Source organism: Cloeon dipterum, chromosome 1, assembly GCF_949628265.1.
Source record: "Cloeon dipterum chromosome 1, ieCloDipt1.1, whole genome shotgun sequence".
NCBI lineage: Eukaryota > Metazoa > Arthropoda > Insecta > Ephemeroptera > Baetidae > Cloeon > Cloeon dipterum.
In genome coordinates, this window is record NC_088786.1 from 8,533,805 (window position 1) to 8,557,112 (window position 23,308).

The 23,308-nt window shown below is 44.6% G+C and overlaps 1 protein-coding gene across 1 annotated transcript; it reads left to right on the forward strand.

Moving 5' to 3' along the window:
* The first annotated feature begins 3,674 nt into the window (after positions 1–3,674).
* On the forward strand, positions 3,675–21,868 carry LOC135942481 (G1/S-specific cyclin-D2-like). The gene is made up of 4 exons (XM_065488610.1): positions 3,675–3,986; positions 5,098–5,313; positions 10,602–10,764; positions 20,508–21,868. Exons 1-4 carry the CDS (start codon positions 3,690–3,692, stop codon positions 20,864–20,866), a joined length of 1,035 nt encoding a protein of 344 aa, XP_065344682.1. The 5' UTR covers positions 3,675–3,689; the 3' UTR covers positions 20,867–21,868.
* Positions 21,869–23,308: the final 1,440 nt, after the last annotated feature.

The following is a 23,308-nucleotide window of genomic DNA, read 5'->3' on the forward strand; positions in this document are numbered from 1 at the left end:
TCTGGTCAAAAAATCACGTTGGAGCATAATTTTATTTGGCTCTAGCTTTTAAAAGGAGCTCTAAGATCAAATTAAATTTTACTCAACTGGATTAAAATTATTCAAGATGTTTGGTATAATCTCGTCATGCAAACAGTTTTTTGGAAAACAAAAAATAAATAGGAAAGCAATATTTTTGAAGAAAAATCCTAATAGTAGTTGTCCATTTTACGCATTTTAACGTGAATATTACGACTTGAGGAGCAATTAAGACGGTGATTGGCATTTGATTTAAGGAAGAAATTAGAGAAAAAATATTTAAACCTGTTATATTCCAAATATCCACTCAGGTATTTCATGAATGTGAGCACGCAGAGAGTGCGAAGTATGAAATAAATTAGTCTATCTCTAGCAGTCAAACTGAGCAGTTCTTTCCTTTCTCCTTCCCGGCCACCCCGCAACAACATACATTTCAAGTGGCGACGAGGCGAACAAAATTTTCCGCCGGGAGGAAAAGGTGACTGTGACTGACTAGAGACAATTCAGTAAGGGATCGGGGCGCGAGGCACGACGCGATCGCCGATTCAGGGCTCCTTTGCGTGGGTGTCCCGGGGCGGACCTGTCCGGGCACCAAGAAGAACCAAGCGCATCGTAAGAGGAACCGTGACGAAGATACGGGAAAAATCCAGGTACATCCAGTTTCATTTTGGCAACAGTTTCATCAAGAAGAAACTACAATTTTGAAAAAAAAAAAATACAAGTTTCAACGAGAGAAGGTTCGGCGTTAGAAGAGTGGTTGAGAAGATACCCTTTCCAACGTGTTCAGAGTGCGGCTAATACAAGGCCAACTCTCCTGGCCGGTGACGAGTCGGTGCAGGTACAGATGCACCATGCAAAGGTGCAAATTTACGAGCCAAATTTTCCTACATACAGCAGCAGCGGGACAAGTTCATACTCGAATTGTCCTACAATTACAAGAGGAGCAAAAGCAGAAACGAAGACGACAACGAGACCAGCTGGCACGCATCCGCGTGTCATTGTGAGTGAGTCGGAGGGCGCAACCGCGTTCTCGGCCCGTCGACCTGGGATGATGGTTTCCCCAGGGGTCGTTTGATGTGCCAGGCTACCGAGAGCCTGAGGTGTCTGATGGGCCAATGCAGATCAGAAGAAAATAATAAACTAGCCAAGTGTAATTTCGTGCCGTTACTTTGTGTTAAAAATCTCGGTTATTTTACAAATTCAGTTATGTAATTCATGTCAAAGCAATAACTTCATACGATTTTCAATTACAAATTTGAATTTCAGTTCCAAACTTAAAATGATTTCCAATTGTGTAATTTGAATTTCAGTTTTGCTTTTATTTCCCTCTTTTAACATTCAATTCCAAATTGTTCAAATTTTTAATTTTTCACAATTTCAAAAAAGGGGGAAGATATTGTTATATTCCAAATATCCACTCAGGTATTTCATGAATGTGAGCACGCAGAGAGTGCGAAGTATGAAATAAATTAGTCTATCTCTAGCAGTCAAACTGAGCAGTTCTTTCCTTTCTCCTTCCCGGCCACCCCGCAACAACATACATTTCAAAACCCTTTTATTCCCAACGCTTAAGTTCCATTTTTCACGGATGATTACTGTCTTGGAAATTTAAATTATCTGGGGAAGATAATCTGAGGAATAGAATCCGTTTGAATTTGTTTCAAAATAAAAATCTTCCAGAATAGTAGATACTTTTCCTATTTTGCTATTTCATTAATAAATTATAAGGTTGTTTGCTCTTTTGCTGGGTTTAATGCACTTCACTCACTATATATTTTTTTAACACGCAGGTTTCACCCTCAGATTTTCGAGTGCAGAGTTTGGTGTGAGCATTTTTTTCTACTTTTATGCAGGGATGGGTGCTCGCGGTGCTCCGCTCGCTCATTCTCTCAGCTGGCGCTTGTCAGCCGCTCGATATTTTCAGTGAAATGGCCTGGATCATACGATTTTTTCTGCGTAGAAAAAGCCATGAGAAAGCAAGCATGAGGACATGAAGTTGCGCTTTCAAATGAATACATCATGCTGAGTTGTTTATCTTGCCTTTTTCCGGTGGTATTGACAAAAAATACCACCGTTTTTTGTCCTGACCCCACGGCTCCTCCGTTCCTCTCATTATGCGCGCATTTTTTCAACCCTTTTTTGTGCGCGCCGCTGGGTCGAGCTCCCGTGCGTTTTCTCTCTGTCTTTGTTCACAGGCCCGTGATTATGTAGATTCGAAATTTTTATTTGGCATTGCACGGCTCATTATTCGGTTTGAGCGGATCATTTTTAACTCTGCAATGAGCTTAATTAAACGCTGTGCCTTGTGGGAATTCGGAGCGAGAGCAAGAAGAGGGAAGCCTACCCCTCAAGTTCAGCGTGCGTGAGGTAAAAAGTTCGTGAATCAAATATTGAGAAATTCTTCAAGGGAATGAGAAGTAAAAAAAATATACTAATCCGGAGAGAAGTCATAACAAGAGCATGGGGGGCAAAAATAATTATTGTTTTCTCCTGTCAACATTTTTATTTTTTTTCGTGGGAATTGAAGCTTTGCTCAAATTTTACAATTTTTTATTATGCTTAAAGTGCGGAGATTAATTTTGAATATTTGTAAATCCACTTGCAAGGAAATTTCTGCACGTTTTAAAGTATAAAGAGTTTCATAAATATATAAGGCATGAACTTATTGTCACTCTACGATATTTAATCTATTAAAAATACCTTTTTTATATAAGGGGGAACATACGACAAATTTTGTAATGAGTCGTTATCTACACAAAGTTTTTGTAGTAATTTCTGCCACTGGTATTAACTCCTAAATATTCAAGTTCTAAAAAACTAGCTAGTTTAATAGCAAGTTAATTAATTCAAACGCCTCTTATATTTGGTCTTGTCCACGAATTTCCAAGTTGAAACCCTGGATATCAAACCTGAACACCCCAAACTTCAAATTAACAAATCCGATTGATATTTAAAACTAACGTAAGGAACAGCTCTGCGTGGATTTCTTCAGGGATGGATTAGCTTTTAGTGAAATTTCCGAAATTTCGAGAGAAAAACTTTCACATACATATCAATCCTGATTAATCATTATGTTCTTTAAAATTTCTTAAAATTAATTCGGCACATTATTTCTTTGGATTTTTTTAAAACGGATATTTTGCTGAAAATTTGAAATTTCAATTTAGCAAATTAGTAAATTTTAATATTGCAAATACATATTTGGTCTCAAATTTAATTTTGAGGGGTTGATGTTTAAAAAAAAACAATTGCCTTTACTACCAGGAGGGGTGCAAAAGTTAAGCACATTTATTATACAAAGGTTCGTTTAACATTGAGCTGGACTTACCATAATTGATACACATTAGCGACAAATTTCAGCTAAATTCTGGAAAAAATTAATTCAATGTACCACTAGTCAGAGCTAAAAAATATTGCGAAATGTTTCACCCTTAACTTAGGAAAACTTCTGGGCTAAAAACTAATCAATTCGAGACTAACCAAATCAAATCCAAACCTCTTTGAAGCTCTCTTCTTTTAAAACAGATTTAAATCACTCTTTTCCTTATCTAAACATCAACATTATTAAAACACCCCTTTACCCTTTAAATCTCGCTGCCAGCTCTAGTTGCAACCGTTACCGCCGAGGTCGCTAAGTTGGCTGTAGCTCCTCCCAATAAGTCCGGCTCAACATGTGGCCGGGCGCCGGTACTTTCGAGCGAGCAGCAGAAGTAAACATTCCAAGTTGTGAAGTGCACGTGCGAGGACCAGTCCGTTCCTGCGCCATGGAAAATAATTCGCTGTTGTGCACCGAGAGTCTGAGCGTGAGCCGCGGCCAGCACGACCCGGTCATCTTCGCTGACCAAAGGGTGCTGGACAACCTGCTGGCCGAAGAGGCCTGCACGCACATCGAGCACAACTACTTCCAGACCCTGCAGAAGGACCTCACACCTAACATGCGATCTGTCGTCGTCGGCTGGATGATGGAGGTGAGAACTCGAGTTTTTGCCGATATTTTTCTCTTATGCTTATAACAATGGTCATTATTGCCTCGTAAGCTCATTTTTATTAAAGAAATATTACTTATTTTTTAATCTCATTATGGGAGCTCCAGCGGTATGTATTTGTGTATATAATGTAACACAGGACTTTCCTTGGGAGCCGGCTTATCTGCACCGTACTTGGAGTTCTGTTTAAAGTGGATATTATTTTATACTTTTTGCATTTTGAAAATTATAAATATTGAATCGAAACAAGTGCAAAATTCAAATCGGGATCAAGTAAATACAACATAAATTTTTCAGATATTGCGAAATTTCAGGAAAAACGGAACGGTTTTTAAGTAATCTTTCGCTTCATTTCGATTCCTCTGGGCACGATCTATCCAATGGGGGGGCGAATTATGAGGTAAATTCCCCTTCGGGCGAAATAAATCGTGATTTTACAATTGGACGGTGCTCGCCGCTTGATTAGCTTGCAAACTTTGGAGCCGATTTTCTCAGAAATTCAAACGGCAACCGGGCGGGGAGAGTTTTAGCTATTTCCTAATTCTTAGAAAATATGTATTTTAGTTAGAGGTACAAACAAGTCTTTTAGTATTTTTCAGTACAGATCCGCTTTAATTCTCACTGTCAGTAGAGCCCTTCAATAAATTCAAATGCAATCATTCTCCCCTCCCATTCCAAGACTGGTGCTTTTCCAGTCCTTCTAGGTTGCCAGGGTTCATACATTATCCGAAAGTAAACCGAGTAGTAACGAAATCTTGTGACCATTATTTCCTCTTACTTCTATTGGCCTAAGTGTGCGTGTGGTTGCCAAGGCGTTTATCGGTCAACGAGAGGTCAGAGTGCACGAGACAGGAAGCGACTTTGCAGCTTCACCCTGACGTGACATTCGTTGTCTCGGCACTCGTTGCGAATTTTCAGGCGCCGGTGCACCACTTTCTCCGCCACTGGCTGCGTTAAATGACTGATAAGAGGTAGATAATTATCGAATGAGAGAAAAAAGGCGGCTAGATAACCTTCGGCGGCTCGTGTGTGGTGTGTGTCGGCTGTCTGCGAAAATGACGCGCGGTGAAGACCCGAAATTTCTTGTCCTCAGGTGTGCGAGGAGCTGTCCTGCGACCAGAATGTGTACCCGCTGGCCGTGCGTTTGCTCGACCTCTTCCTCTCCAAAATCCCGACGCAGAGGTGCAACCTGCAGCTCCTGGGGGCCACCTGTCTACACGTCGCCTCCAAACTCAGGAGCACCCAGCTGATCTCCACAGAGACCATGGTCTACTACACAGACAACAGTATCAAGGCTGCTGAAATGAACGTGAGTACCGCAATTTTTTATTTTTGGTTGGCGCTGGTTTTATTTGAAAAATTCGCAAATGCAGGGGTGGGAGTAGGGTCAGCGATTTGATTGGTTTAGAAGAGAATTCTTCTGTTTCAAAGTTTGGGGATTTTGTCTTTCTGGTCAGAATGGCAATATTATGGGGGCTCCCAGGGTTTTCCAGCTGATGCTTTTGAGTTCAATCTAATATACCGAGGGGAACTTTTGTCGGCACTTTAAAGTGTGAAAACTCTTGTTTGGCGTTAAATCAAGTAAATGAATCCCGACAAGCGGCTTTACTTCTCATTAATCAATCTCAACGATTTGTTTTAATAATAAAATGGCGAACAAGGTTCGCCATTAGGGGGCCTCTAAGATTCAAGCATTAGACGATCCACTTGTTGTCACCAACCAGAGGCTGTAACTTGACGACCGATTCTGTAACTTGACCAATTTTGGGCCACTTGCCGGTCTGACCGTAAGGTGATCCACATTGAAAACAAATCACGATATATCACACACAATCAAAGCAACTTTGTCGGGTTTCCCCGACCCCTTCTTACGTTTCAAGCGCGAAACATGCTCGGCAAGGGCCACTTAAGCACTTCTTAATTACACTCTCCTTGTGCGTGCGTGCTTGCTTTTATTATAATGTGCGCATTAATTGCGACGCTCGGCGCAATTTTTAACAAACGTCCATCTGCCGGCATGCACTCGAGGAACAGGGGAGGGTAAAAACCGAAGAGTTTATAGCAGCCAACGGCATCGGCCAACCCTCCGCAAGGAGGAGGGGGAGGCACTCGCGTAAGCGATAATCACTACTTTCACGAGGGTTGAATTTCTCACACCCTGCGGAAATCAGACTTAATCGTGGCTCGCTTTCATTGATGAAAAAAAATCCTTTAAATAAATACCAATTTCTAAAAATTAAATGAAATAAAATTATACGAAATAATTTCAAGGAATTGGCAAAATGCTGCATTCAGAAAGAGCTGCCGGCAAATTGAGCGAGGAGATAGTTCAGAAATGCGGCTCATGCAAATAATGAACAATCGCTGCATTGTCACCCAAGTGCACCCGTAAGCCACTGACCCTTGCGGAATCCGAGATGTATGTATGTGCGCGACGTGTTATGCAAATCGGCGAATCGGCAAGGTCGGTCTGGTTACCAACCGAGAGCGGACCAACGCCGCTGTGTACACCATCGCAGCAGCAGCAGCAGGCGGCTGCAATTCATTCATTCATTCTCCAGGCGAGCTCTCTTGCTCGCTCGCTTGTCATTTCTAAAAATAAACAGCCGCGCCGCGCTGGAGACATATTCATAATTCGCTATTGTAGCCGCTGGCATGGCGGAAAAAGCAGGCAAAAAGCTGCTCGAAAGTCTTGAAATATTTCATCTCCTGATCGACAGTTTTTATGTTTTATATAATGCGGGTTTTTGCAACCCTTGCCAGAAATTGTGTGTTGTGTGTCGAATTCGGTCGAAATTACCCCGTTCAGAAAAAGAGGTGGAAAAGCAGCTCTCGCCGCGCTTGCTGCTCCACTCCTGATTGCGCTTTAATGGCGTTTAATTAAAATCGGCGTTTTTTTCGCCGTCGCCGGCGCGCACAATGGCACGAAGAATCCGTTTAGTTGTCTGAGAGGGATGGAGAGAAGCGCGACGAAACCACCCTTTCGCAGCCGCCGCCGCCGCTGGACCGTGGGAAGGGTTAAGGAGTAAAAAACGCCGGCTCGCAACCATAATAAACAAACGTGCATTTTCTCGGCCCGACACCGAAAATTAATGCGTGCATCTCGTAGAGCAATACACGCAAGTATCTGTGTGTTGTGTGAGCTGCGTTGGCCGCTTCCTTCGTGCTCCTCTGTTATCACACAAAACAACCGCACCATTCATTTTCCCGCGGCTCACAAATAAATTTTCTCTCAATGGAGCCGCGTGAATTGTGCCTCGGTTTTTTGTTGTTGCTCTCCAAGAATCGCTCTCGACGCACTTGACCCCCGCGTGCGTTGGAAATTACACCGCTCCTCTAATTAGACTAATTGTTTGGGGCGGCAAAAACCACCGGACACGCTTTCAGACGGACATTCATTATCCGTTAATCACTTTGAAACTCGTTTTGAGCCAAAGTGGATTGATGCAGGCCATAAATTTGGGATGATTTGAATTGTTGGCTAAAAAGCAGTCAATGGAGCTACAAAAGAGGGGTTGCTACAGTTTTTCCAAAATTGTCAGTGCTTGGCTGATTTTGGCGGTAAATAACACTCTATGGAACACTTTATTTTAAAATAAAATAGGATTTCAAGCAAGGAGACAGTCTTTACCATTCGAAATACTTGCTAACTTAGCAGCCACTTTTCTAAAAAATTTAAAGAACTATACCTAGGTGAATTTTGACTTTAACTTAATCCTTGGGAACTAGTTTGTGCATTGGCAACAAGGTTTTTTAAGGATATAGGCCCCAGTATTACCTTTATGACAAGGAACGACAAAAATGAAGGATCATTATTTGCAATTTTTTAAGCCAAATCTCATTTGCTCCGATTCAAATCCAGTTTTTCGTCACCTTTGATTTAGAAACTAGCGTAGGCTGCTTTACGAGGGAAGTTTGGGCGGGAAGCTCGTGTCAGCCGGTGGGACGACAATGGAAAAGGGCTTGGCAGGGTGTTGGGTTTCGCCTTGAGCGCGCGCAAAATTCACCTTTTGCCTCGCTAGGGCCCATTGTACGTGTGTTGTGCGCGAATTGGCGCATGCACGAGGAATTTCATTCGCCGAGAAAGAGAGAGAGAGAACATAATCCAAGATGTTGGGCAAATAAACGCCAAGGCCACGCTCCATCCATCTCTATCCGAGCGAGAGGAGAATATAACGAAGAAAGAGGAGCACACACACACACACACACACACACACACACATAGGCGAAAAGGCTGTTGCTACTTCTTCTTCTTCATCTTCGCCTTGAGAGCCAGCAGGAAGGATGCTGTGTGTGTCAGCAGCTGAATATTTTATCAGGCGCGCCTGCTTGCTGGCTGCGGTTGTTTCGAGGCGATGAGCGCCGATCTCGGCATCTCTGATCCGCGGCACGCACTGGCGCTACACACTCAGAGGGAGAAATTACCAGGTCGATTTTTTAATAAATAAAATTCCAACGCGCCCCCGACCCGGCGAGATGGAGATGGGACGCGGCTAATTCATTGATCAGCGCGCGCAGTGGGAATGGGAATTCTCTCTCTGGACCAAGAAGGTTCGGTTCAGATTTATAGGCGGCCGTGAATGGAATTCTTGCGGCGTTATTTTGATAATGATGGGGATGAAAAAAGCAGGTATATCAAGGTGCCGCGCTCGCAGGGCCTCTCCTGATAATCGAGAGGGAGATGATGTTTTTACAGCCAGAATACACAACCTTTTCTCGGCCTTTTTATCTCATCTCTGGAGCCGCCCGCCAGCCCGCCCGCTGGAATGTCTGCTTGCGTCTCCGCGCGCCGCTCGCACACACACAGAAAATTATATCATGCATAAAATCTCGCCCAGCTAAACATTTTCTCATCAGAAAATGAGCCGCACTGCACGTGAAATTATTTTCATTCATACATTGGTGAATTATCATTGTGCCAGATAGGGAAGAGCACTTGTCTGTGTGTGTATGTATGTGTGTGTGGGTTGTCGGTCCTCGTTCATTCTTTATTTCTCTCAGCCATTTTGGCCCCACTCGGCGCGCTGCTCGAGAGGAAAAAAGGGTCCTCCGCCGCATGCGAAAATCCGTGCAGACACGACGACGAGAGCGAACAGGTTTTTCGCCAAAGATGACTGGCTGCACAATAAAATATTTATTGAAAGGAATAAAAAGGCGCAGAGAGGTGCCATTTCCGGCCGGGTTCATGGGAATTTGAGGCCGCTCGCTCGACGAATCGAGCCCAGCGTAATTGAACACGCACCTTACGAATTTCGCACTCAGCTGTTTTTCCTTTCGCTCCCTCCCGGCAAGTGCGTAGCATTTCTAGGATTTTCATTTAAACAAACGAAGACAAAAGTGTCCCGTGTGCTGTGTACAGCCGCTCGTCGTTTTTAATTAGTCCTCCTAAAGGGCTGGGGGAGGGTGTCTCTTGTTAATTTAGCATGCAACAGTTTGAGATGCAGCCAGCGATAACAACAACCTGCTCAAAATTCGTTTTCTCAACCGCTACCGCATTGCATCTGTCGCCGTTCCGATGCATTTTAATGGTTGGTTCTCATTGTTTTTCAAAAAGCGAGCTTCCGCGCTCCCAGCGAAGGGGTGAGACGGGACGGGCTCTCCTCTGGAATTAATTTGCCTACTAATTCTTCAGATTGCACGATAAAATATCAGTCTGCTCGGCAAGTAATTCTTAATTTGATAAGTTTATCTGAAGAGCTTTCTTAACTTGTTGCAAGAAGATTTCTCCTCGTTTGTCGGAGCAAACATCTGGAAATCAATTGCAGCCGGAGGGAATTTCCTGTTCTCGGAGGTCAACCAAAACTGACAAAAAGCAGAAAGAAAGAATAACAACGCAAAAGGGCATCGCTGCGTGACGGAGAGGAAACACAAAAAACGAAGGGTAATTCTCGGGGGCGCGTGCGGGCGGGGGGCTTTGTGGCACTACATACGGGGCGGAAGGAAGAAGAAAGCGAGTCATGTGTTGCAGGACAAAGAAAAGAAGAACCCTCTTGGCCGGAAATGCGCGGCGGCCGCGACCACTCGGCCATGCATATGCATGTTTATTACACGTTTATTAGCGGCGCAATTCGGAGAGAGCAAATTGCGTGAAACTCTGCCGAATCGGATGAGCCCCCGCCGAGGCCCAGGTGCTCTGTCTCGATTTGTTTGTGCGGCCGATGCAATTTGTCTCACGGATAATTCACATGGAGTGCTCAAGTGTGCGTGCAGATATTCGAGTGTGAGTGAGCGAGAGCGAGTGAGTGAGAGAGAATGTAAGGGCCCCTTGGGTGGATGTTGGCTGCCTGCTCTCTCGCTCGCTCTTATCTTGGTTAGGAGGCAAGTGCTGTTTTTAACAGGCGTCAACATGCAACGCACGAAAAACCGTGGAAAATGGCTGAGCAGAATTGCTCTCGAGTTGCGTAGTTTTGTCAGTCAAATCGCAAGTCTAAAAGTGAAGAAATTTGGGAAAAAAAATGTCGTAAAATCCTAGTCTGGCATCCGCATTAAATTTATCGATGCCCGGCTGGCCATTGTTATTTCCCTTTCCCCACCTGCAAACCTTTGGAATGTATTTTTATGCGTATTTAACCGTGCGAATTTTCTCTTTCTCCGCAGAAATTGGAGTTGCTGCTTTTGGTGGTGCTGGGCTGGAACGTGACCCCGGTGACCTCGTCCGACTTCGTCGAACACATTCTGACCAGGGTACCTTGGTCTTCTGAGAAAAAAGTCCTCAGGCAGCACGCCCACGTCCTCGCGCAGCTCTGCTGTTCCAATGCTGGTGAGTGCCGAAATTTATTGCCGTCTCGAACACAATCGGGCAACGCTTCGTGTCTTTTTGTCCACGGACGAATTTTGAATAGCCTCTCTCTTGGAGGCAACGAGTGTTACGTTTTTTCTGCTATCACGTGCGGCACACTTCCTCTCGCGCTCTTCAACGGCAGCACGAGAATTGTCTTTTAAACACACACACTCTCTTTAAGATGTTATCTTTTATCATTTTGACCTGTTCGAGAAACAATGCCACGCACTTTCCGACACAAAAGACAGGATGCAATTTCTTGCTTGGACTTGCAGGATTATTGTTTTTTTTTATTCTTATTCTTAATTTGACTGATTTGTCGAAGTGTAGTGGCGAGAGCGAGCGAGCTTGCCGCACATATGCGACCGACTCCCCGCAGACTTCTTATCGTGTCGCATGTGCATCCGCGGAAAACGTTTTTTGCTCCAACACACACACACACACACGCTGAAGTCGCTGCTCTCCGTGTGTATATTATATAATTACTTGGAGAGGAGTTTTAAAAACGCGATGATCCGTACGAAATTTTACTGCTTGATCAATATTCCTTATGTAAATGGACGTGTGAGAAAAACCAACAAAATTTCGTCGAGGCCGCGCGGAATGGAAACCCTTTCACTTCCCGGTGTGTAGCATTTTAAATAAATGATAATAATGTGCAAATTAGACACAGCGAATAAATACGCCGATCATTACGCTCCCTTCGCCGCCGAATCAAATCAATAACCCGTCAAAGGGGTGCAATTCGGTCGCAGCAGGCACAGGGGTGACGCCGTCGCCGCCGCCGCCACCGAGAGACGTACAATAAAATTCGACCGTACTTTCTCACACTTAACTGCAGTGTGAATTACGAGCGAGGGCCCTACAAGATCGGCGTCGCGAGGGGGCAGGTGTGAATTTCGGAAGTTTCGCTCGAGAAAAGTCACCCCGAGCGGCGTCATTTTCCGAAAAGCGTAAATTTCTCCCTCGTTTGCGCCACCGGTGAAGCCAATTAAAGCTCCATTTATTCGATCCGCATCTGCCCTTATTGCTCTCTCGCGGATTAAACGTAAAACAATAAATCGCGAATTTGGTTCACGCCTAGCCGCGGCGGGAGATCCGATTCGCGCCGTTTCACCCGCAGAAAAGGGTTGAAAGCGGCTCATTTATTTGGGTTTGTCTCTCTTTTCGCGCAGCTGCCCCGCAGATGCACTCGGGGAAATGGCACCCCAAGTTGGCATACCTTTTTTTCTCGCGAAAAGATGCCAGCCATACACTCTTGAGGAGCAACGGATCCGACGAAACGAAAAACTCGCCCCTTAATGCCTGGTGCGGCACGGCAGATGCACCGTTCGTTTCTTTCTTTCTTTCTTTCACATCTCGTCGTAACCTGCCACTCTCTCGCTGGCCGGACGGCTTTTTAATCGGCAGCTGCCCACCGCGAGATGGACGGTCATCGGGCCAGTTTTTTCCACTCTCGCTCTTCATGCACACACAATTGCAGCGCTAATTTTTGACGTGTAATGCGATTCCGAACACCCCTCCGTCATCGACAGAGGTACGAGTAATGGCCGCCGTTTGCGGCTTGTTTAATATTAATGCGCGCACCCTTTGGCGCATTTTTATATTCCAGGTATAAAAGTGCAATGCATACAGACGCACACGCGAGCTCTATGCACATTTGGTCTAGTTTATGCACGCGGTGCATTTTTATTAACTCGCTTGTGTACTTTGGCTGCCATAAATTTTCATCAGCAGTGCATTGTGCAACTCAACCCCGCGTTTGCATCTCCGGTTGCGCTGAAAATGCGATTTTTCTCTCTTGCCTGAATTTGAATCCAACTTCCGATTCATGTTTAAAGTTCCAGGGCATTTAAATTATAAGGACTTGAATGATTTAAATTGCTTATTATTTACAGGGTAGGCCATTTTCCAAAATATCAATGGGTTTAAATGTCCATTTAAATGGCCAGACCTTTAAATCTGCCCATTTTAATACTTTGGGCATTTAAATTTTCTAACTCACGCTGTCTGCATTAATTCCAAATTTCTCCATTAGCATCCGAAAAAATTATTTCCTAATTTTCAGGACCGTTTAACATTAAAAAAATCCTTCACGGGCCAATGCCCTTTAAATTTTCCCACATAAATTTGTTAAAATTTAAAATTTAAATGTGCCAAATTAAAGTGACGCGCATAAAACACCAACTGGTGAAAAATTCCATCCTTTTGGACCACCTCCCCCTCTGAAAAATGGACACCCGCCACTCAAAGTGACGGCGAGGTGATGCTCATCGGAGCGGGCACTTATTCAAATGAGCTGTCCGCGTTAGAAATTTCATCCAGCGAGGTGGAAGCTGGTTGCCCTTGTTTCACCTACCTACCAGTTCAAGTGACCAAGGGAGGGGCACGTGCTGAAAGGGTGAGGTGGCGGTGGCGGCGGTGCAGGGATTATTAATCCCCGGCTTCGGTGGCGGCTTCCTGCGGAGAGACAATGGCGCAATTGTTTGCTTAGCAGGCAGCTGACCGCACTCGAAAAAAAAACCTCCTGACGTCACAGAATGCGTATGCTAATGAAATGAAATATGAATTTCCGAACACATTGTGTTTGTTCATATTTCGTGCGACGCTGCGAAAAGTGCAGTCGGCCTCGCGACAAGGGTGGCCCTCTCGCCGCTAATTATCCAATAATTTATGTACGAGGCAAGCTGCCAGGTCCAATTTTTGACACCCCCGCCGATAAACAGAGAAGTCATCTGCACGCGTGCCCGAAATTAATACTCGCGGGGATGAATCACCTTGTTTTTATTGCTTCATTTAAATACATCCGCTTTTAATTGAGGCAGGAAGCGTCCGAATCGCATTATTGGCTTTCAAGTTAGCATTGCACCACTTGTATCGGCGATAAAAGGACGTCAGCAGGCGAAAATAAAAGTTTTAAATGTTAAACTAGGGTTGTTAATGGACATACATTGCCGCACAGTATGCAATATTGTCTTGCAAAAGTTTAAATTTTAGTGTTGAACAATAAGAGCTGTATTTTATGTCTTTCCTCACATGCCAAAACAGTTCGAGACTCTCCTTGGTGATTGATTGAAAACATTTACGCCTTTCGCGCTGGTTCCGGTTGTCGGCTGGATGAAAACAAATCGATCGCTGGCCTTTTCGCCGATTGGCGGCTAATTACGCCGCTAACTCAATCATAATAGAGTCTGATCGTTCACATATCATAACTCGCATTTGTGATCATCCAATAATTATAAATTTTATTATTTACGCGCATTGCCGCGCATTGGGCACGCGTGCGTCCCCCGGTCGGAGGGCACTCCCCCTCACACCCTTATTTTTATTGTGATTACCTCTGTGTGCGCTGAATGCAATGCAGCAACCCCCCGCGCATACCCCTATATACACGGCGAGCTGAGCTCTTTCACTCACAGCTGCCTTTGCATAAAACGGCTCCAGCTGCCTCATGCCACCGCCGCCGATGCCCCTGTGCGGCGTCCCCGGCGGGATCTCGGGGGGCAAAAGGGGTCCCGCTTGCGCAGAAAAAATATGGACTCGCGCACGCCGCACAATTGATAGGTTTATGATCGAGTTTACGACCTGGCGGTGGTTAAATAAATTTCAAACCCAAATCCACGTGTAATTTTATTGCCAATCAAACGCAAATTAATTTTTATGCGACTTTTGCACAAGTGTTAGGCACTAAAACGAATCGACTCTCGAAAAATGTCGTAATTTCAACCCTTTCGAGAGATACTGTGAAAAATCCGTTTAATAAAATTTGTAGTGGCTCTAAATCTGTTGGCACTTAAAAACCCTTTAAAATCCTTGTTGGCAATGCATGCAATGATACTTGTGGGCTATTTTAAAGCCAACACTCTCCTAGATAGTACATTAAAATTTATTGGAAAGTGGCTGCAAAATAAAAATGCTTTTCAAATGGTGAGGACAGTCTCCCTTCTTGAAATCTGATATTCCCAACATACGGTTTCCTCAATATGTTGATAGATCTTGGCGAGAGGAATCAAAATCTGCCAAAAAATATGGTCAAGCGCTGCAAAATGTGAATTTCTCACGGCTCTTTTGATTTTTGCACATTGTATAGAGTTAAATTATTCAAAGAATCCACTCGACTGACTGCTCACTGTAGCCAACAATTCAAAATAATTCTCAATTATTGCCAATGAATGCGCTTTCATAAGTTGAAAAGCCACTCTGGGTCGGTGTCCTATCGACGTTGCTTTTTCGGCTCGAGTGTGATTGATTGGAAGCAATGATATGCGAACGAGCTAGGCAGATGGTGCGTTCTTGTTTTCCGTCTCGGCGAGAGGCAAAAGAGGTGCGACCGATACCTGATCCACCCCATTCAGTGCACAAGATGCCAACCAGTTCTCGTCCCTTTGCCACCGCCGAGCAGAGCGACGTCCGTTATGAACACTCTTTCTCAGCAATTTGCATAATATCAACTTGGAACCCCTCAGACACAATGCGTGCACTCGTCTAATCCTGGAGCAACTCTCGAGATGACAATGGGGTAGAAGGAAGCGACAAGTCACACGGACAGCAGGTGCTGGGCATTTTTAGGCACTTTTTTTCCGCAAAATTCGTTTTTCCCGGCTTCGTTGTTACCCCTTTTGCCGAGCACCCTTTCTTTTTGCCACGGAGCAACAGCTGTCGCTCGCTCGCAATGAGAAGGAAAGTCGGCACAAAAGAATTTGCAACGTCTTGATTTTTATGCGCTCGGCGAGTAGACTGCTGCGAGAACTCGTTTTGCAACTCTCGATCGGGCCCGGATTCCGATGAATGCTCTTCAGAGGCATTTACTTACTATTATTACTTCTTGCCCGTCGCGACTCAAAAGGCTGAGCATAAAACAGAAAAGCGGCTGCAGAATACTTCTTGTCACTCGCTGTTTAGTCAGCCAGCCCGGCGGCCATCCAGCCATTCGTCTGGCAGCACCAGTCGCCGTGATTTTGTGAGAAGGGTTGATTCTGACAATACGCCAAACAACAGTATTCTCTTTCACCCTCACTTTCGCCGCCGCAGCCGTCACGGCAATGGACCAGAACCTCACGAACGACGTGATTACAAAACTGTTCTCAGCACCTGGCTCAAAGTTTACTTTATTCGGCCCGGTGTGCAACTGTGCAGCTCCATACACGCGCGCGCGCGCTCGCGAATATTCAAATTAATTAATCAAATGGCTTGATGTGACGTGCCGAGTTAATTGATTCTTCGATGGTCGGAAAATTCGATTCCGGCATCAATCATCGCGCTGGCGGCTATAAATAGATGGGCATTGACATTATGCACGCGCGCGATCATTTTATTTATCACTCAGCTGCATCATATCAATGTCGCCCGTTTTATCTTATGCCATTTATTGCCGAATTTATACACCTATTCCGAGCGCTGAACAGATGCCTACTTTTTCTAACGTGCGTTATCTGCACCGAACACACACACAGACACGGGCCAACAAAGGATGCCTTTTAATCGGGGAAAGGAGAAGTCGGAAGTAGCGTCTCGATCTGGAGTGCGTGAGCGTGTGCGGAGGTGTTGTTTCCCGTCCGTCTTGATTCCTAATTACACCTCTCGACACTTTTCTTCATTACGGCTCGCGTGAGTCGAAACAATGGAGTTGTAAAGCGTCGAGACGTGGCTCGTGCCCCCCGAGTTTCCTTCCAGCAGACATCTGCTCGGCAGTATAAGGAAGTCTTCCTGCTGCTGCCCCTTTCTCTTTCCGCCCTGGCGAATCTTGCGGCCTTTGTGTGCCGGCACCCCAATCTTTAAAGGGAGCTGGCTCGGCTCCAGACGCCGAGAGTGAAAAAAAAGTTGGCAGCTTTGTGCGTTACTATCAAAGGGGGATAACGACAATCCAACGTCTTCTTTTTGATCAAGGTGTGGCACCGAGCAAGCGAACGATCGTGGACAGATGCAGTTGCGTCATCTGCTGCTGTGTATAAAATGATTATAAATTCCGCTTCTTGGGGTAGTTATTTTATCGGCGGCACAGCTGGCCCGCAAGGAAGTGCATATTAACACAAAGGAGGCGGCCCCGAGAAGGGGAATTTCTCATTTGACTCGCGCGGTGGCGGCGGCAGTTACCAGAGCACTCTCACTTGCATTCAGCTTGCGTCTTACGGATAAAAGTAAGTGCGCCCACAATGCGCACGTGGCACGCGACTCCTGCGTCTCGAGACCGAGACGCTCGCTGCCTTTATCGGAGAAATGCAGCTGCACAAAATGCAACACATTGAGGCAGGACCGAACCGGAATTTTTTCAACTGCACTCGACGTAATTTTTACATTTTCAAAAAGGAAGTGCGACATTCCCATGAGTAAGCCACCGCCGTTTCCACCTGCGGCGCAATAATTTCCAGCAAAGTCACGTCGGACAGAGCGTGAGACTGTTTTGTTCAGGGGATGCTCTTGACTTTTGGCCCAGCGATGCGTGCAGGTGAATCCGGATTCACATGCACACCGCCAGGAACCATCTGGAGGATCGCGCATAATGTAATTTGTTCAGGAAAGTCTGCGGCAGCAGGTGTGGGGGTGTGTCTTGCCCGCTTCTTTAATGACCCCTCATCAGCATGTCGTTTGTGCCACTGTTACGTCCGTGCGTTCAACTCACTCACCCGAGCTTGACTCTCGACTCGTTTATTCCAGAACTTGACAAACACCCACGTTTCTCGTTATCAACCAATTTTATTTTACAAAAATGAAGTATATCTCGTCAAATTACAAATTATGAGTGAGAAAATGTGGAGAAAAAGCATATTTGCAAGTCGTAAAAGAAAAACCTCCTAAATAAGGAGTAAGTTACATTTTTATGGCTTTTTCTTGCTGCAAAGAATAGATGTTCAGACCCTATGGAATTTTTATTGCGACATCCTAACTGTAAATGTGTCCACGTGCAGCCATACATCTCGCCCTGTCTGACGCAGCCTTTTAAATCCACCCCGAGCCGTCTGCGAATTTTCCTTTGTGCTGCTGCGTTTCGTACACGTGTTGCCGCTAGGCGAACGTCTGCCGCTTCCTTAATTCTATTTCATCTGCCGTTTCCTATTTTGTTGTGTGTGTGTGTGTATGTCGTCTGTCTGTCCGTCTCCCCCAGGTGTTGCGTAAAAATTGACTCGGCTTCAACACCGCAGCACCTTTTCCCTTAAAACCAACGCCGACCGGGCTGTGACAAATTAATTAATCGGCCAAGGGGGCACGCACAACTGGTCCTTTTGCCCTCCTGACCTCGGAGGGAGTAAAATATGCACACAAAAGCGAACTGGGTCATCCATCATACGCATTCGCGGAGAAAGAGGAATAAAAAAACGGGTACAATTAGCGGCGGAAGTGAAGTTTGCAGATGTGTGTCAGGCCCGGATCGAACAGTATCTGATGCAAAAGGCAGGTTTTTTTCCACTAAACCGCTGCTGCAGCGTTGGAAGTCCAGGTGAAAGATAAGCCTGCTTATTAATGATATATCGCGCGCGCGCGCACGCCGCATAAGTATTCATATTCACGCACTTTGGTGGCTGCTGCTGCTGTTTCTCGTAATTATTTGGACGCTTTGTGCCGGAATTGGAGTGCAAGAGCATTCATTGTGCGCCGAATTACCCGACAAACAGCTGCATTCGCCTCGAGGACACTTGTGCTTATTAAAAAGTGGGCGATTCGTGCCCCCCGCGCGCGCTGTAAAGCACTTCAAGTGCACGGCAGATGAATTTGATCTGGAAATCGGAATTTTCGGCCTATATATAGGGTTGCGAAAGAAGCCCCGTAATTCCGATTTGCTCAGCTGCCGCACGTCCCGAAAAAGGGATGAAGGCAGGTTTGTTTTGTTATTTTAAATAAAAAACGCACGCGGCGGCCAGAGGGTTTAAATCTCTGCATTATTACGTCATCCGCGAGCGAGATGCATTGTTCGCCAGATTAAAAAAGACAAGAGCATATCAGCTGCCGACCGAACTGGAACGCCGAGAGGAAGAATTTACGCAGCACACACCCCTGGATGAGCGTAATTTAATCCGGCACATTCGGATCTGCATGTTGTATCATTATTCTGGCGATAAACAAGAGTTATTGGAGGCGGATTCGGCGGCGGCGGCGGCGACGGGGGGCCGGGCCAGTGTTCTGCTTTTACTGCGTCATTAAAAGCCGATGCTGGCTGGATGCGAAAGAGAGAGACTGGTCCGGCAACATCCCCCCGAAAACCACCCCTCTCACCTGTATGCTAATACAGTTTATACGCGAACACGCCAGGTGATGCAGGCCGACCGAACCGCTAATTATAATCTAGTTGACAATTCCGAATGTCACGTGCTTTTTCATTCGTTATTATTTATTCATGTTGTGCTTTGAGACGCGTAACAAAAAAAAGGAAAAAGTGGAAACAGCAGCCGCAAAACCAGCCAGGAGCCGTAAATCAAAGCGACCTTCGGATGATCTCGCACGGAAATGCGTTTCGATCGAAGATATCGCCTGCGTGCAGTTATTACTCATTCATTCATTCGCTCGCTCGCTCGCCTGCAGGATGCGTTCATTAGAATGCGTACCCCTTCTTCTTATTCTTGTGTGTGTGAAATAAATGCACTCGGGGCGCAAAAAGCTAAACGCTCAAATTTCTCATTCAACGCGCAGGAAAACAGGAAGCCGCGGGCGCGTCTGTCTCCAACAACTTAATTCAAATCTGCATCCTCTCATTGTCGCTGCAAAGTGAAAGTCTGGATCGATTTCAACCCTTTTTCAAGGCCTTTCTCAAGACGCCGGTGTGAGAAAATCGAGAAAATCGGTTCCAAAGTTTGTCAAGCGGTGAACTCACTGTCTCCCTAAGGGAAATTTACCCCATAGTTGAATATATTACGACGAGGGGAATCGAAATCAAGCAAAAATATCATTGACAAACCGTGTATTTTTTTTAAATTAGTAAAAATTTGAAATTTTGCAACTTTTTTTCGCTATAGATTATAAAAACTGCTTGCTCGAGCTAAAACTGCTGCTCTTCGATGATCCAACTTAACCTTTTCTCTGGAAAAGCCTCAAGCTGATTGGTAATAACCCAGTTTTCGCGACAATTTCACCTGTCGGCTCAAGGTGCAGGGCGAACGGCACTTTTCGCTAGGTCCAGGTGAGCCGTGCGGCACGTGGTCCTGCAGCCATGTTTAAAAGGACCAGGTTGCGTACGCTCTACGTCAGACAAATGCAGGTGGCCTAAGAAAGTGAGCTAGCTCAAGCTGCTGCATTATTATTTATATCGAGTGCGGGAAACGTAAAAAATACTACTACACACGCTCGCCGGGAGAAAGACGCGCAAAACATCTGCCAGGTTTAAAGGTCTCACGCTGCCTGCTCCGCACAAACCTACCTAGAGTACGATAATTGCTGCAGATGTCGCGTTCGCATCACCTGATTCAATACAGAAAAAACGTCTGAGCACGTGGTCCAAGGTGTCTGCGTCTGTGCGTCTGGAGGAATGATTAAATTATTAGATCGCCAGCTGGAGTAAAGGATAATTCAGATAATTTTTACGCAAAATCGTCGACTAGGAATTATGAAGCTATAGGATTGTTCTTTGTTTTTTAGATTACGGCGTCTAAAATAATTTAAAAATAAATTAGCTAGATTGTTAATTTTTTATTTAAACCCAGAGAAATTTAAAAAATCCCTTGCGGCTCGAATTAAAATGTTAAAAAATATGTTATGAAATAAAAAATCTCAATTTGCCCCTTGCTTTGTTTCAGACCCAGAACTGGTACGTCTGAGGCCATCGGCCGTGGCGTGCGGGGCCTTGGTGGCCGCCGCTCGCGGCCTCAACATTCCCTCAAAGGACAAGGTGTTAGCCCACGTGTGCCACCTGACCAAGACCAAGGAGGCGGACGTGTTGTACGTCGTTGACCGGGTGGAGGCGAACGTCCAGGAGCACCAGCGGACGGCCGCTATGCAGCAGCAGATGGCGCAGCAGCACCAGAAACTCGTGGCCAGCAGCAGCAGCTCGGGAAACTCTAGCCTGGCTTTGGACATCATCATCGACGAGAACGACGACGCGGAGGCGTCCAAACCGATTACGCCCACCGACATCCAGGATATCTACTTCGACTGATGATGATGATGCTCCAAAGCCGCAATACACGCATAAAAAAGCAAAGTTTGTAAAATGAGAAGCAATTCCCCGATCTCAACGACAGCGCCAACACACCACTTGTTTTCTTTTTGTTCGAAGCGAAAAATTTTGCAGTACAAAGTTATTTGATGGAAAAAATGGTCGGAAATTTTGTGTTTAGCGCGTAAGTTGGATTTATTATTGTGAGCCCGCAGCCGCCTTCTCTCTCGCACGTCGAAAAATCCAGAGGGAGTTCTGTGTGATATGTCATTTTCGACGGCAGGAGAAGCGGTTGCGGGAGTGAAAGGTTTTTTACATAAAATGGCTACAAAAACCAAAAAAATAGCTGATTTATACATTGTGTAATTATAATATTTTATATTAACGAGATATAAATATTGTAATTTATTTTGGTAGCAGCACTGCCCAAGATGAGTGGAGTTCGCTCGAAATCTGTGATGAACATTTATGATCGTATAAAATTAAGTGCCTTTCCTTAAAATGTAAGCAGAGACCAACTCGTCAGAACGTTTTGTAACAGTTGTAAACATTGTAGTTTGTACATGAAGGTCAGTACATGTGAATTGAAAGTGCCTTTTTGTAATTACTGTAATTTTTGAACGTTTCTAGTCCCCTGCGACGGCATATTTTGAGAAAAAAATCTTCTTTCCCTATCATCAGCTCTCTGTCTGTTATTCACGAAACTAATCGATGAACATGTTACCACATTGCTTGTTAAATTGTCAGCCCCAAATTAATGTCAAAAACGCTACCCTCGCGATTGCAGTCGTCTGATCGCACTCAAGCACCGAAGCAGCAAAGTGTCGGCAAGTGTCAAACACGGTGCTCGATTAGAAATGCCCTTAATAGGTGTTAAGGTATTAGCTAATTTATTTGTAACACACGTGTCTTCTTTTAGTTGTCATCGCATTGTATTTATCATTTTTCCAGTCGTCTGTCACCAATTTTAGTGTGCGTCAAAATAAAAACCAATAAAATGAAGCCAAGGCTGTTTTAATCCGATAGAAAAACGACCCATAAATAATTCATATTAATAAAAGTGTGTCAAAAGCGGACAAAGGAAGCAGAATAGATAAATTTCGGGGCTCTCTAATTACACGATATTCTCTGCTTCTCTATTCCTTAACTGGTCGATCTGCGGGGAGTGCGGCAGAATGCGTAATAATTAGTTCACCTGCCCTCTTGGTGTAATTAGAAAACCCCTTTCGGAACCAACTTCACCTGCATTACTTCCGCCAAGTGCTACTGCAGCAGTCCAGCAGTCGCACAGTTCAGATAGAAAGCTACGAAATGTGGGTCTGCATCCGGCTGAAAAACAAATACCCCCTCTCTACAACGTGACAAAATCTACGATTAGCAATGTGGTCTGTCGTATTACATTTTTATTTTCATATTTCACGCACTAGTCCCGGCGTTTCTGCTCCATTGTGTCATTAAAACGTAATTAAGTGGCCACATGAGAACTATCACCCCCTTTTGTGGTTCGTAGTGTCGCATGTCGCAACAGACCAATTAATTGTTTTATTAGCCACTCGCCAGTGAAAAGCATTCCCGATGTCTTTCTCACCGGCCACTCCAATAAGGGAAAACTCCATTACGCATAGGTACTAATTACGTCGCGTTTTTTGAGCTTCATTGTTTGATGCAAGCAGCAGAAGGATCCTTGTCTGGGAATTTATTACATTTATTCTGTCCATTTGCCACGTAACAAATTTTTGCTTAACATCAACCAAATTTGGAAATATTACAAAATAAATATTCCTAGAGTTTTCTTTCCAAAAATGCATTTTAGACTTGAGGAGTTTGATAAACATTTTATGATTTTAGTGGTGTCCTCAAAGGATATTACTCTGTAGATCTTTAAGAATGAAACAAGGTTTAAAAATTTATTGCGGGCCAAAAATTGACAAGTCCAACTTCAGAGTAACTACTTTTTGACATATTATAGATTACACCGATTGAAATTTTAAAAATAACGTGTGGAATACTATGACGATAAACTTCATCAATTTACATTATTTTCAAACAAAGTGAGCATAATCAATAAACCCTTTTTTCGGAAAATCCCACGGCAGTGCGAAAAAATGGATCTTGCTATTTCCCCCGAAATTATTCTCAATATTCCGATTTATGCAGTTGTGTAGCAGATGATATTAATGATGTACTAAAATAAAAAAAGAAAATTCATTTAGTTTTAGTGAATTTACTTAAACAAAATGCACTTTGAAGTTACACATCTCTAAATTAAGTGGTAACAGCACTAACAACTAATCAAAAATAACAACAACGACGACAAATTATTTACAGCTATTATGACAAGCATTTTGCCACGTGTATCCAATAAAAATATTACGTCTTGCGGCCTCTTCAGTTATGGTCGTTATGGATAATCCAGTCAAGGAGTCAAGGAGCGGGAGCGAG

Coding starts and splice junctions, on each gene's coding strand:
- LOC135942481 (XM_065488610.1), top strand. CDS start 3,690: ATGTGGCCGGGCGCCGGTACTTTCGAGCGAGCAGCAGAAGTAAACATT. Junction 3,987..5,097: donor TCGTCGGCTGGATGATGGAG/GTGAGAACTCGA, acceptor TCTTGTCCTCAG/GTGTGCGAGGAGCTGTCCTG. Junction 5,314..10,601: donor TCAAGGCTGCTGAAATGAAC/GTGAGTACCGCA, acceptor CTTTCTCCGCAG/AAATTGGAGTTGCTGCTTTT.